Below are 15,437 nucleotides of genomic sequence, written 5' to 3'. Positions count from 1 at the left end.
CACAGGATTATCAGTAATGCCTGGTATGAAATGCATTCATTGAGTTCCCTGCTCTGGCTTCAAGGCTTGCCTGGGGTCACATTTCAGCCCTGTTGGTCCATCCTCGTGGCATGTCACTCGACTCCACTGGCTCAGCACTGTTTCTGTGAGATGTTACGAGTAGCAGTGCTCTGCCCATAAAGAACGAGCTGAAATTCTCCAGTCCACAGCCTGCCTGCAAACTAGTGTGGTTTAGCAGTTGTCTGAACCCCAGAAAAGTATCCAATTAAAGTATCCCCTGGAAAAAAGTTCTATTTTGAATTCAGTGTCTCTAAAACCTCTGCAAGGAAGCTGAGGAAACTAGAAGAAAGTGGCAGCAGATACTGAAAAAACCATTATGGATTTGGAAAATAAGAGGATTAAAAACAAAAGAATCTGTGTCAACCAGCAACAAGGAAATAACTTAATTCACTAGCAGTTAATTGCAGTGACTCCATGTGTTTCAGATAATGGGAAAGAACTTATTTCTAAGTATAAAGTAGTTTTTTTCATGCGGTTGATTTTTCTCTATGATGTGTATGCACTCCTGTATTTGTAACCACAAGAGCTCAAAATGGGATATTTTAAGAAGACATTACAATAGCTTGGATATAGCTCAATGCAGATGTTTATGAACCTCTGGCTTTAATTATATGTAGTAGTTCATTAACCATTAGAATCCTTTGAATTTTCTTGTAATTTATTAAAAGTTTTGGATCACATCCAAACTGTAAAAAGAGTTAGTTCTATTATGATTGTGACTGTCTCTATTCTTCCAGCACATTCCTACAGAGATGTTCCCTGGTGAAAGATGAAATTTGTGTTCTGCAAGCTGGTGCGTTGCTATGTGCCACGTCAAGAAAGACTAGAACTGGTTTTTGTGGAAGCAGGAGAAGAGAACTTGCTGGTTTTAGACAGCCATAAGCAAATGGGATATATGAATAAATGTTTGTGAGCTCTACGGTTATCATAGAACAGTTGCAGACTCACAGACTCATGGAATCATAGAATAACATGGGTTGGAAGGGTCCTCAAAGATCATCTTGTTCCAAACCCCTGCCGTGGCAGGGACACTTTCCACTAGACCAGGTTGCTTCAAGCCCCATCCCGCCTGGCCCTGAACACTTCCAGGGATGGGACATCCACAGGTTCTCTGGGCAACCTGTGCCAGGGCCTCATCACCGTCACAGTAAAGAATTTCCTTCTAAGAGGAGACTCTTCTAGTTTAAAGCCATTCTGCCTTGTCTATCACTTCATGTCCCTGTGCAATGCCCCTCTCTGGCCTTATTGTAAAGCCCCTTTATGTACTGGAGGTTGAATTAGCCTGCTTCTGGATGGGGTGAAAGCTCTTGTGCCATCTGTGCTTTTGTGAACTGCTCCATCAGCTGCTTTGGTTTCAAAAAGGAAGGGCTGTAGCTCCATGAACGTAATAAAGGAGGATGTTTAGATTTACAATTCCTGTAAAATGGTGATATTCTGTACTAAGCTGTTATGTTTCGCTTTCCTCCATATGTGTTAAAATTTAGAACTGACTGTTGGATGAGAACTGATCAACAGTTTTCTGGAGAGGTAATGGTTTAAAGGATTCTTGGGAGCTGACATTGCTGGGACGGATAAAATTACAGTCAGCATTAAACATTGTGTTTGGTGAGTAGTGGAGAATAATTGCTGATGACTGATAGGAGGCAAACCCTGCACTGTGGAAAAATAAATTAGAAGTGGTGTTTGAAGGGAACATTTCCTTCTTTTTTGAGGGAAAAATGGTCTATCATTTTTGTGAAGCATTTCTTTCAGTTGTTTATTCTGTCTCTAGAGTGTAAATCCCTGCTTTGGTGGTGACACTGGTCTTTTAAATCAAGGAGACATTTCACTCTGGAGTCCTGTACATTGACTTAATTTGGGAGTATGAAAGCCCACTATCAAAGATTCCATGTCCTCAACACAATCCTTAAAAAAAGAAAAGTGCTAAACCCAAAACATTTTGAGATAGTTTTTGTTATCCCAGGTTTTCAAAACATGAAGCATTTAGAAAAGGTTTGATGGGCTTAATTCTTTTGATTTCTTTGTTGCTTTTAGCATGTTTTCAAATGAAATTCTTTTTTTTTAAAAAAAGCTCAAATTACCACCTGCTCTAGCACTGTCTTACCCTGGTATACAAGTGCCATTAAAATCCTCAAACACCTGCCATTGGCTTCATGTTTAAGTATTTCATTCAGTGAAGAGAATCGCAGTAGTTCTCTCCCTGGTACCACATATAATGGTACAAAAGGTCACCTGGAGCCTTTTTACCGAAAATTCAACAAGGGTCCTGAAAACAATTCAGATTTTGGGTTACTGAACCGTGAAACAATGGGTAATGAAATGCCAACACTTTCATAAGAAATGCCAATGAAATAGTACAAATCTGACACACTTAAAGAGGAAAAAAAAAAAAACCAAACCAATAATTCTCTACAGCCACTTTCTTTTGCTCTTTGAAGAACATCATCACCTCCCTGACCGTGCCCGTGCCTAATCCAGTATCTTTTTTCTGACAGTGGTCAGTGCCCGATGTTTCAGACATTGTTCTTTATTATGAGTCAGTCACCATCAAAGCATTCAGTCCCTTCAATATCTTGAGCTTGAGCAAACCGAAGTTATTTTGAGATTGCTGATGGAAGATGAGAGGAAGGAGCTGTTTCAACAAGTGATCTGCACTAATTGCAGGGGCTGAAACCTTCCCTGATCCTGAATTGGCAATATGAAAGGCATGCCGTAGGATGGCTGTTCTGACAGAGTAATTGAATATTCAGAGGAGACAGTAGAGTTTTGACTGCACTTCAGTTGTATTTCTCTGGCTCCTTAATAGGTTGGCCTGGGGGAAAAGTCCTAATGCACTGGAGTAACAGTGTGTTTCAATATTTTGTGTTGTATTCTGATTCTGTTTGTAGTTTGCTTGTCCTGATGCCCATCCTGCATAGCTACCTTACTTTAGAGGGAGAGAGCTGAACTAATTCCAGGACTAGGTGTGCAGCATCCCCCAGGGCATGTATTCTACTGACTGGGAAAGGAGGTCCACCCCAACAGTTCATTTTATCCCAGAGTACTTCCTTGAACAAGTGAGATAAAGACACTAAATTAAATAGTGCTTTTTCCCGATCTGATGCAGCCCTGTCCCTCATTCTGATAACTGGGGCTGTGTCTCAGCTTTTTTCTTATGAGCAAATGCTGCCCTGGGGATGTGCAAATTAATATGCTGATTTGAGTAAACATTTATTTGGCACACACCTCGAGGCACTGCAGCAACAGAACTGTTGAGTAAGAACAACAGGCTAAAATTTAGAGAAATCAGAGAATCCAGCCCCCACAGTGGCAGCTTGAATGCTGAAGTTAAATTACTGTGTGTTGGTTTTCTCTAAGAACAGTAATTGTAGGTGTTTCAGACACCTTGAAATTTGTTGACAGTGGTGGTCTTTCACAGAACTCCTGAGCTAGGTTTTGGTGTTGGTATGGAAGAAGAGCTATTCCCATTAAAAGCTCTGGATATAAGTCATATAATTTTGGAGATTAGGAGGAAGTTGCTGGATATGGCTTTAGGGACAGAGAAAAAACCCTGGGAGTGCTTAACTTGGAGTAAATATACCCTACAGATGTGTCTACAAGGAAAGCTAGAGTTGCTACTGAAATGAGCAATCCATGTGAATTCTCTCAAACCACAAGAGCTGGGCTTCCCTGGAGGCACTGTCATGTCTCGCAAGGCAGGATGGTGAGTGTGAGGAAGCAGCGCACCTTGCAGGTATGGAGGGTTACAACAGCGAGCCAAGCTGGCTCCTCAGTGCAGCAAAGGTGTTGAAGATCTGGATAGAGTGCATGTGGCTGCCATGGGAAGGGTGCTGGAATATGGGGTGAATAATGGGAAACTGAGGGAACTGGTCTGTTCATCTAGAAGTAAAAAATTAGGAAAGTGGGGTCTAATTACTGTTTTAGAGTACCTAAAGCTATAGAAAAAATGGAACCAGTCTTCTCTCTGAAATGTACCAGAGGGTACAAAAATGTACCAATGAAAGAACCAGAGGGAACAAAAGAAAGTCATAATATGGGAAATTCCAATTGCATGGAATTAAAAAAAAAAAATTTCACCATGGAAATTGTTAAGCTTTGGGACAGGAAGGTCAGAGAGATTGTGGAGGCTCCAGCCTTGGGGGTGTTCAGAACTGGACAAGGCCTTGGGAAACCTGGACGGAGTTTGCCCTGCTTTGAACAGAAGGCTGGACTAGATGACTTGCAGAGCTAGCAACCAGCAACCTAAGTAATTCTGTGATTATGGGTCACCAAGAGAATAGTCATTATTTTTAAAAAACAAGTTTTATGTTCCCTTTTGGGAATTTGTCCAGGGATTACTTGTTTCTTTTAATTGCTTTGTCTTTTTTCTCTATTGTATCTCTTAAGAAAAGCGTCTACCAGCAGCCATCCCACCATGTCCTCTTGGTCTTCCTCCACAGAGGAAGAGGAAGATAGGGACAGGCATGGTGGGGTGGCTGCTTGTGTTGGTGGCAGTAGTGGGAAGGGGACTTTCAAACCCATTGCAAAGAGGAGATCTGTGGGGTTGAGTGGGACCATGGCTGACACTGATGTGGGACATGCTGTAGTGTTCCCTGTATGGATGCCTCTGTATCAGCAACAGGGAGGTTTCCTTGAGTGTGGCAAAGCCAGGATTGTTTGGGAGTTCCCATGGCAACCCAACTGTAATCAGCCCTTCTGACTCAGTGTAATTTTAATGAGACTTTGTCCCCCTGCTTTATTCTTGTCAACAACTTCATTATAGCGGATAACATAATCCTCTAAGACACAAGGAGAGATTTGGTTCTGCACAGTGTTTTCCTTCTAAAAAGATTGTGACTTTGCAGAATTACAGAGAAAGCAAAGCTTTGAGGAAGTGTCAGAGGCCTAGAACAGAAGGTGCAGCCAGAAGAATTAAAATGGTATAATGTGAAAGGAGACCAAAGATGTGCCTGGTGTGTCAGGATGGAATAGGACCTCATACAACCAATTGTAACCCCAACTTTCCCCTTAGTCACTCTGCATTTCGGCCTTTTTGCCCATGATCATTAGTTTATAGGAAAAGTGAGGTTGGAAAGGACTGCTGTTCTCTAGTCTAACCTACTGCTCTAGAATATCAGACCAGGTTGCTCAGGACTTTATCCAGTAATGTCTTGAAAACTTACAACAATGTAGACTGCACAGCTTCTCTGGGCAAGCTGCTCCACTGCTTGACTGCTCTCTGAAGGAGTTCCTCGTATACCTGGTCTGAAACTCTCATTTCTTATTGTGCCTGTTATTTCTCATTCTCCTACTGTGCACCACTGTGAAGAGCCTGGCTCCATCTCTTTGATAACCTCATAGTGGATACTGGCAGGCTGCTATTATTTTCCCCCAAAGATGTCTCTTCTCCAGGCTGAAGAAGCCACTCCTTACAGGGAAAATGCTCTAGCTCTGAGCCTTCTTGGTGGCTTTCTGTACTCCAGTTTGTTGAAATCTGTCTTGTATTGGGGGGCCAAAAATTGCATGTGGCATTTAGATGCAGTCTAAATGATGAGTCTGGCTCAGCTGCATTTCCTGTAAACTTGACAGATATGCTTATGTAAATAAGTTGTGTGATTCGACTAAGAGTTTGGAGCATCCAGATTGTGCTTCCATAAGGATATGAAACATGGCTGAAGATCAAATCACCAAGCATCCCTAGTCTCCCTGTCATCGTGTCTCTCCTTTGCACCTTTATGAGATATTCGAATAATAAAATCTGCATCCCTCATTGCCTGTTATTTTGTGTTTGTTGGCTGCACTGCCGTAAATCACCTAAATATAAACTACTTTTCACTAATGATGGTTTTTGTCATGGCTTTTGCAGGTTACATATCACAGGTACTAAAGAATTACACTGACCATGCCTGTGATGGAGAATATGTGTCCCTGAGATGTCCCCACAGAACCACCATCAGCATCCAGTCTTCTTTTTATGGCCGAATTGTACCAAGTCATCAGCTGTGTCCTTCTCGCTATCCCCACTCCTATGCAACTTTAATTAAAGAAGATGTTACCTGTTCAGTTGGCACCTCTCTTCAGGTATTGTTAAAATGCATTTCTTAATTTTGGACTTCACCTTTCCTTGGCCAGGCAGCAGCTCTCTGTGTTGGTGCTGCACAGACCTGTCTTAGCAGGGCTACCCAGTATGGGAGCTCTGATGTCTCACACAGCTCAGTGGATAATTCATCCTTGTAGTTTAGACAGGATTGAATTAGATTTTGCTGGTAAATGTCTTAGTTTTCCTGCAACTCTAATCAGTAACAGTTCAGGAATGTGGTTGAAGGAGAATTACACTTCAAGACTACAGTATGTTTGACTGGGTTTGAAGAGCATTATTTTTATAGTTTTCTTTCCCAATGATTAGCTTTTTCAACACATTCAGAGATGATTGTAGCATTCTTTTTGCTTTAGATCCTATTTCAAGAGGCTTTTACTTTGGTAACTTGAAACCCAGAGAGAATCCTTGGCTTTACTTCTTGTGACTCATTTGGCTCTTAAGCCACTGTAAGTGGTCATACATCACTTAAACTTGTAACATCCCCCAGCAGTTAATCAGCTCTGACCATTTGTATAGGGAATGTTGTCTCTGTGTATCCTCCCAAGAGTACATGTGACGTCAGGAAATCAAAGGATTACTTGGAAGGTGCCAGTGTTACTCAGGTCTCAGTAGGAACAACTAAAATTAGAAACATGAGTTGGCTGATGTTGTTGAGATAAATAGGGTCTGCTCCCGGGTGTTGAAGTAAGCACAAGTTTTTCCGACTGCCAGATTTGGGACTGTGAAAACTTTTGGGCAAATCTTTCAGGCATCCACTTTCAGGCAGAGTTTATGGCTAAGAATCAATGATAACTCTTAATAAAAATTTGTAGCAGACTAGATTAATGAACCTACAGGGCTAGTGAGTAATTTCTTTTACAATTTGGCTAAAGGCCGTACTTTTCACATCACTTTTTGCTCTTGCATCCAGGGTTTTTAAGAGACATTTACAGCATTTTTTAAAAAGTTGATATGAGTGCTTTGGCTTCCAAATGTCAGTGGTAAGTTCTCAAGAATTTGCACAAGGTTGGTGTTTGGCTGTAGTGTAACCCTTAAGCTGACAGATCTGAAGTTGCCCTCAAGACACTTCCACTGCACAGCAAAGGACTGAGCTGTAGTATGGGGGGACGTGGTTCTTATCAGTGGAAGGTTTTCCCAGATCCGATAACAAAAATTCATAATGCAACAGACAAGAGGCAGCTATGTTGTTTAGGGAGAACATGGAGAAAAAGCTTTGACAGAGTCTAGCCTTCCTTTCTTTTATTGATTTACTGAAAAATTTACTTGCAACATTTCATTCACCAAGGTGATTGATAGCTATGAGCATTGCCTCAACCCTTGTGGGCGAGCGGCCCACTTAAGGCATCTGGAAGAACTTGAGAAGAGGGAAGATATTACCCTAGGCTTTCCATTTCATGGTTTTATGTGTAAGAGGGATTGAAATGAAATCCTTACCTGCCTCTCTTAGCTCTTTATGTCCTCAGAGCTGCTCCCCATTAGCTTTGCCTTCAGTACTCTAGGCTGCTTGTAATTCCCAATCCCTGTTCATCAGAGCGAGAGTTGTGTTCCCTGTAGGTAGTCCTGCAGTAGATCCCTTGTGCAGTACATTTGTTACATGACTGAGACCAAAACACTATTATTAACCCATTTCGGGGATGCAGATGTGCTGGGGAAGTAGCTGACATTCTCTCTTCTGCCACAAATTTCTTGGGACACCTTTGGCAAGCTCCTGAGTCCTTTTAGAGGAGACTCACAGCCTCTTTGGTGCCCACAAATGTGGGTTTGATCCTTTAATGTGTTGTGCTTGCCCAGGGTAGGACGAGTCTGAATGCCAGAGATGAATCTCATCTTCTTTCTCAGTCCTGGAGGGGGTGAGGCCTCTCTGAAGGGTAAGCCAGGAACTCTACAAGTGGAATGGCAAGCTGCCTGCAGCTTGCTGGTAGGAAATGCATGTATGTAGGAAAATTGGAAAGCTGTAGACAAGGAAATGGCATGTATTTTTGTGGTTTTACAACTCAGATATTTGTCTGCTACAGGCAGGACCAATTGTGTGTGTATTCTGGTTGTCAGTAATTGAAAAAAACAACCAAAGCAAACCCTTCAAAACAAAGTATATAAAATCACTGTGTCTAATCAAACCCATGACTGTATAAATTTGCTGCTTCTCTGGAGAGTGGCCTGGAGGGAGTATAAGGGGTATTTATTAACTCTGTTCCCTGCAAACACTAGCTATGAGTGTAAACTCCCATTTAGAATCTCTCTCCACTGTAAATGTCCAGTTCAGACACTGTTTCTGTGTTAAAAAGGGAAAAGAAAGAGTTGATCGCACTGAGACAACCTCTACTAATTCAGCTTTATGAGATTGGCTGCCAGGATTCCTTGCTTTAGTCACTTGTTTTTGCACGGAATGAAACACAGACCACCTGGGAGAGCATGTCCAAGACATTAAGGCAGTGACCCAGTGACCCCAGACTACACATTTCTGTTATTCTAGCACTGTAATGTCAGATTCAGTGGGAGCTTTCCAAATGCATAAAGAATTTGGACATTCACAGAATCATTACAGATTCATAGAATGGTCTGGGTTACAAGGGACCTTAAAGATCATCTTGTTCCCATCCCCTGCCATGGGCAGGGACACCTTCCACTAGACTAGGTTGCCCAAAGCCCATTCCAACCCGGCCTTGAACACTTCCAGGGATGCGACAGCCAGAACTGGGCAGTCTGTTCCAGTGCCTCACCACTCTCTGAGTAAAGAACTTCTTCCTGATATGTAATCTAAAGTTGCCCTTCTTCACCTCAAGGCCTTTCCCTCTTGTTGTATGACTGAACACCCTTCTTGTAAGCCCCTTGTAAGCCCCCCTTATGTACTGGAAGGATGAATTCTGGATCAGTATTTCTGATGCCACTTGTTTTCAGCAATTAATCACTCGAGGCCTATATGGAAGAATGTCTAATGGTCGGCTAAAATTATTGCTTATTACCACAAAACTATATTACACTTTACAGCTGATTACCTGCAATTTTCTCATTTTGATAAATTGGCAGAAAATAAAACCACAGCTTATTTGTAAGGAAAACAGAAAGCCCTGGAGAGCCACTTAATTTGTTGTGCTTCTGCCCCCTGAAATTTATCAACAACATTGTGGTCTAACTTCTCTCTTAATATGCACAGGTACTGAAATTAGCAGATAAATGCTCTTTCAAGGGCAACGTTTGACCGTGTGAGTGTGACTCGTTTCCCCAAGAGGAGCTGTGCTTAGAAGGTGCTCCGGAGCTGAATCCTGACTCTCTTTAAAAAGATTAGCTAATCTGGGGAGGGCCTGTGGGCATGGCCTGTGCCCTGGGTCTCTTTCAACACTCTCCAGGACAACCAGTCGTTGGTGACAAGAATCACCAGTGCTGCTGATGTGGTATTTCCTTTTGCCCTTTGGGTGAGAGACAGGACACCTTTGCTGCCACCATTTCCTGCTGTCACTCCAGCTGCCCTCCAAAAGGGAGCAGATTCCTTGCATGCTGACCACAGAATTCCCTGAACCCTTCCTCCCCTTTTTTTATTTTCACCCACCAGGAAGATTTCTGTGAAACCAAAAAAAAGAAGTAAAAGTGAGCTGACTCTTCGCTGATAGAAAGATGAGATGAGCTTTCCAGAAATGGCTCTCAAAGCACAGGCCAGCTGTTGATCACAAAAAGAGAGGATTGGTGTTGCTCTTTCCAAAGTGGATTTTGTTTTCCCCAATTATTCTGGATTAAAAGTAAAATACCAAGTAGAAGGAAACATTCCCAACTGCTCCAGCTTTCTTGGCAGGCCAAGGACAATGGCTCCTGACATGCCCAGTCACTGGATATTGCACGGTCCCACTGATGTCACACACCTAAGCGGCCTCAGCATGAGAAAGGGCCCTTTCTCATGACTCTTAACATCTATAGAATGATGATGGTCAGGGGGAAAGAAGGAAGAAATTGGTAGAAAGGAAGAATAATGGTCATCAGTACCACTGGGAGGAGAACCCACTGTTATATTGCATATTAGACCTCCACGGTTTCTAGGCAGTTTGAAGAAGGAAAGTTTCAGTCTGAAAAATTCAGTGAATTAAAGAGAAGTTTGGGAAACTCTTTTTCAGACCATATTAATTACTTTGCAGAGGATGGGGAGCAGTGAGCTCAGGGTCCAGAAGAGGTTACTGCACTGCCAAAGTTGCTGTTATAAATCACAGAACCGGTGCAGTTTCATTCATGAATCTTGCCTGAAATAGAACTCTCTGGCAAGTGGTTCCCCCAGCTAATTATTTGCTGTAGAACTTCTGGATGCAGAGGTCATAGACAATCTCTAAATTGCTGTGTCTTTGAAATCTTTGGTTTGACTGAAATAGCTCATCAGAGCAGAGTGATTATGTCCTGCAGGAGAAGAGGCACTGGAGGCAGAGGTGGCCAGTGCAGCCTGTCTCCCTGATGAGGCAGGACTGCTCCCCGGGGTGTAAGCCTCCTAATGCTTTGTTTACTCTAAATTTAAACTTTCCAAGTCATGGGGCTTCCATCATTGCCACTAAGACCGTGCTTGACAGTGTAATAGTTTGCTCTCAGGGATTTTTTTCCACTTTGTGTTTTAAGCTTTCCCTTTCTTTAATCCCATGACTTTTGTTTATGCACCCTTTTGCATTTCTTCAGTTTAGACCTCCTCTCCCTTTGAAGTTGACCTTGCATACAGATTAAGTTTCCTACTGTTAGGAAATGTAGGTAATGTTAATTAGGTGATATTTGTACTGCAGCTTTTATTGGGTCCTTCTATTCGGTGAATATGTTCCTGCTCTTTGTGAATCTCTGTTTCTGGGCTCTTTCAAGACCCTGCCAGAGGAGCACTGTTGAATCCTGCTGGTGTTTTGACATCCCAGCCGAGTGCTGTCTGCTCTACTGTCCTGCTGGCATTTACTCCTCCCATAGCAGAGCTGGTGACAGGGAATGCATGCCCAGTTTTCAGCTCTCTATTTCACAGTCTGGCATGTTTATGTGAATCACCAAATGTATGGGCATAGTTCTCTTCTGCTGACTCTGCTGTGAGCACTGCAAGGTCCAAGGGAGAGCAATAGGACATAGCTAGTAGAGCACTAAAACCTGCTATAGATCAGGATTCAGGGCCTTTGATCTCTTCTTCAAGTGATGCACAGGTGGAATGCAGTAATTTGGGCAAAGCTGAACGAGTTTCTAGAGGAGCAGGCTGGGAAGGTGGCCTGATGAAGCCATAGGCAGGTAACCTGCACCTCATCAGCATGGATTTCACTTCCTCATGTAGTCTGTGCTTCCCTGTTGCTGATTCTTGGAAAATCTTCTCGCTCCATGGACTTCAGTAATTTGCATGAATGAATAGAGATGAATGTTCAGTCTTCAGAAACAGGACCTGTAAATAAGTTTTCATCTTGAAAGCACTAAGTTTATAGAGAGTTTTAAAGTATTACCAGTGTTCAAGGGTACATAAAAGAGTATCAAAATTCAAATGAAATGTGACATGAAGGCATTATGAATGCACTGTGCTGTAGTGAGAGTTCCTTCTGCCTTGTTTGTTGTACTTAGGTCTTCCCATTGCAAAAACTCTGAAGGTGCACCAATGTAAGTGTTGGTGTAACTCTGCCATAGTGGCCATGCATGGACTGAATTTGACCTAAAAATGCATAAAATTACTGGTATCTTCTTGCATAAAGTTCTTAGTACAAATCTCTGCCCATCTTCATTTGACTGCACACAGCTCTTAAACACTCATGCAGCTTGCTCTGTGAGTTACTCTCCCCAGCAACACACAATTTGGGCAATTTAGTTGGGCTCCTCTCTGTAATTTCATGCATGACTGACATGCCCCGCAGTCATCCTTATGCTCCTTTGAAGATGGAGGCTGTACAGGGAGCAGCCCCGTGGCAAAGTCTTCATTCCTGTTGAGTTTCACCATTGGCTTCTATGGGTCCAAAGTTTCACCCTAAGCGTGAATCAATGAATTGCTCCGAGGGACCAAGAACTGAGGTAAGTTTAGTTGCCTTGGGTGTTAAGCTCAGTTGTGGTTTGTTTTACTCGTGCAGGGGAAGCACTTCTTGAAGAGTGATTTGAAGAGACAGGCTAAAAACGAGTGCACCCTTGGGAATGGCTGAGGATGGCCTCCTTGCAAGAGCTCACATCCAGCTCCACATTTAAGAGGTTGTTATCTAATGAGCACAAGCAATTACTTAGCTAATGAGCACAACAAAATGAGCACGAGAAATGTGTTTCATCTGCAGTGGCCACTAGAAAGACATGATTTTGAGCTTGAGGCTGCCCTTGCTTTAAGACCCACGTCACCGCAGGGAGATTAATCCAGGGCATAAATCACAGGTGTTAGATTAGTGTTTGTTTTACTTGAATTCACATTTCTTGCTCTCTTATCTCCTCTAAATCTTGCAGCTTCTTAGCTCAGTCATGAACCAGGGACTGGAATGGGTTTAAACAGCCGCAACTTCCCTCCTGAGCACTGGCTGTCAGCCCTCAGGCCTGATTTACCACTGTAATGCAATTATAAAATGGCACAGTGCAATTAATGTTCTTCCCTCCCCTTTCACGCCACACAGGAATTCCTGAATTCCTCCTCCACCTTCCTCAGTTGGAGTGATTTTTATAATATAATCTAATCCGAGGTGACTTTTTTTGGCTTTAGTCGGGGGCCTACCAGACTCGGAGACATAAGGAGCTGATTGTACATCCCAGCTAGGGAGGGTTGTGGGGGCCTACTGCTATTCCTGTGCAAGTTCGGATTGCTTGTGGGTCTCTTTCTGTTTGGTTTTGTGTTTTCCCACTTTTACAGCTGACAGTGACTACCAGAACAACAAGGAAAAGAATGAATTGCCTACATTTTTCCATCCATTGAGCAAAAACCATGTGAGCTCAAGACATTCCCTCACTACCAAGTGAGCTCCCAGCCTTCCTGGTGTCAGCGTAGCTGATCATCTGTAAATACTTCAGAAACAACATCTGACATTTGCCAGAGCTCTGAAACTGCCTTGACATATGATTTTTGAGAGTAAGGCCAGAAAGCCAAGTTCTTGGCTTCTGGTAGATACCAGAACCCCTGGACCTGCAGGGAACTGTACCTTTGGGGATCATCTGGTCACACATGTTCTGCACAGTGTTTAAAAAGATGATGGTACATAGCACATACTGGTGAAAGCAACGGGAAAGAAGATTTCTGTGCATGCAAGGATAGGTAAAAATTATACGTGCAAGTTTTAAAGTTAACATTAAGACCAGTGTAACAACTTTATTTTTATTTTTGTTTTTAATCAAGAAAATGCAGAGTCAACTACTGCTAATTTTCTTTGCATTTTTCTTGATGTATTTCACTGAGGATTGAACATATTTTTTTTTTATTTTACTCTTTATGGATATATTTCATTATGCATAAGACTTTACTCAAACAGTGCACAGGAAATCAGAAATCTTAATGATTTTTTTTATATTTTCAGGAAGAATATTGCCCTTTGGGGGAGGTAAAATACAGTTATGGGAATGAAAAGGAAATATTGATTTCTTTCCCTCTATGAAACTTCTCAGAGACATGGCTATTGTCAAATTAAATTGGAACTGTAGCTAAACACTACAACAAATTAGTAAAAGGCACACTGAACCCCAAGAACACTTCACTTTTTTTCTGTGGTCTCACAATGACATAGATGACTTTTGCTCCTTAATTTAGTTACTAATTTCTCCCTAGGGCTTTGTTCTTTGCTGCCCTTTTCCACCCTTTGCATACCACAGGAAGTAAACTCAGGAGGTTTCACTTACGTAGAATACAAGGAAAAAGTAAGAGCTGCCAAACGTTAGAGCAGAGCCAAGACAAAGTGGCAATACCTGAAGGCTGCCCTTGTCCATGGTTCCTGAGGTCAGTGAGTTGTTGCCTTTGCTCCTGGTGCTGAGCCTAAGGACAGATGAGCAAGTGCTGCCCAGGTATCTCAGCTGAGGTTTTCAAAGTGGTTTTCTTGTTGGCCTTTCTTGGTCTCTGCTGAAACCCAGGCAGGTTTTCCAACCAGTTCTAATAGCATCCATTACACAGCGCTGAAGGCTCTTGAAATGCTCACCTGTCTGCTGTGAATAGGTTTGTAGATAAAAACCCCAAGTGTACTGCCTTTGAGGGAAGAAAGCTTCTCTAGAGGGAAAGGAAACATTTGGGGTGCTTCTTCTTTCCCTTTGCTCCATATTCTGAGCTCTAGTTGTGTGTAAGCACAGCCATGGCTGTCTAGTGCCAGTCAATCCTTTCAGGTGCACAATGATTTGGAGAGAATTTCTCTCCATATGTGTAGCCCTCCAGAGCTGTTTCTAGTTGTTCTTTGCTTTTTGAGATGAAAAGAGATATCTGTGCTGGATCCTCACTTAAATTCCTTTGCAACTCACTGGATTCTGCATTAAATTGAATTTCACATGCTGAGTGAGCAGCCAACCCTTATGAGCCTAGAGGAAAGAGTATGCTTTTTCTCTGCATTTTAACGTGACGGTCAAGCTGGGGCTAGTGCTCCCGGGCACCTCCTTCAGTGTTCACCTTTCAGCCTTTCCATCCTAAACCCTGTATTTTTAAACGAGATGCCTGCATTTTATTATCTTTGTAAGTGGAAAACAACAGCATATGTTCTCTGCCCGCTAGAAAAGGCCTGGATTGTTTTAGTTTGAACTTTAAAATAAAGGTCAGACTTGAGGCAGGCATGAATTTTTGCATGTGTCAGCCCAAAAAGTGAAAGCTTTAGGAAGTTATGAGCAACCGCAAATGAGGCAGCTTCAAATTGCACTTGAAACTGGAACAGCTGTTGTTCAGACCATAACATTCAGAGTTATAATGCTAAAGATTCTATATATTATGTTCAGGGAGAACTCAAAAATAGAAAGTAGTCACTGAAGAAGAGAGAAAATTGGTTTGGGTTGCTCATGGTAGAGCAGGAGCAGCCTTTATGTTAATGGCACAGGGAGAAGATTGTGGGAAAGCCTAAATATCGAGGTGGGTGTAAGAAAAATGAACAGAGAGAAGACAAAAGAGACCAGGGGAGTCATGGGGAATTTCTGAGGAAGGATTTTCCAGTGCCTCCTTGCAAGTGAAAATTAATTGTTTTGGGGCTGGAATTCACAGCTCTGTATCACAGGGACTTAATGAGGCTGGTGGATTACCTCGCTCTGAGGTCTCAAAATGCTCTGACAGGTTCATGTGTGTCAGGCAAACATTATGGTAATTTTAGCACTTTAGGGGCTCTCCAGGAGTACATAAATACCACCAAAGCCATCCAGCTGAATTTAAAACTTAATTACTGCCCCACTCAATAAT

General features: G+C 42.4%; 1 protein-coding gene across 3 annotated transcripts in view; it reads left to right on the top strand.

Moving 5' to 3' along the window:
- The window catches only part of EVA1A (eva-1 homolog A, regulator of programmed cell death), a 209,923-nt gene that overhangs the window by 52,714 nt on the left and 141,772 nt on the right, over positions 1-15,437 (top strand). For all 3 annotated transcript variants that reach the window (XM_032104468.1, XM_032104465.1, XM_032104466.1), the window contains exon 2: positions 5,906-6,120. Coding sequence is in view for 2 of the 3 variants with exons in the window: in XM_032104465.1 (XP_031960356.1) it covers positions 5,906-6,120 (215 nt within the window). In the remaining variant the exon portion in view is untranslated. The remainder of the gene's footprint in view (positions 1-5,905; positions 6,121-15,437) is intronic.

Source organism: Corvus moneduloides, chromosome 3 (assembly GCF_009650955.1).
Source record: "Corvus moneduloides isolate bCorMon1 chromosome 3, bCorMon1.pri, whole genome shotgun sequence".
NCBI classification, from domain to species: Eukaryota; Metazoa; Chordata; class Aves; order Passeriformes; family Corvidae; genus Corvus; species Corvus moneduloides.
The sequence above is the reverse complement of the archived record's forward strand: the minus strand, read 5'-3'. Positions and strand labels throughout refer to the sequence as shown.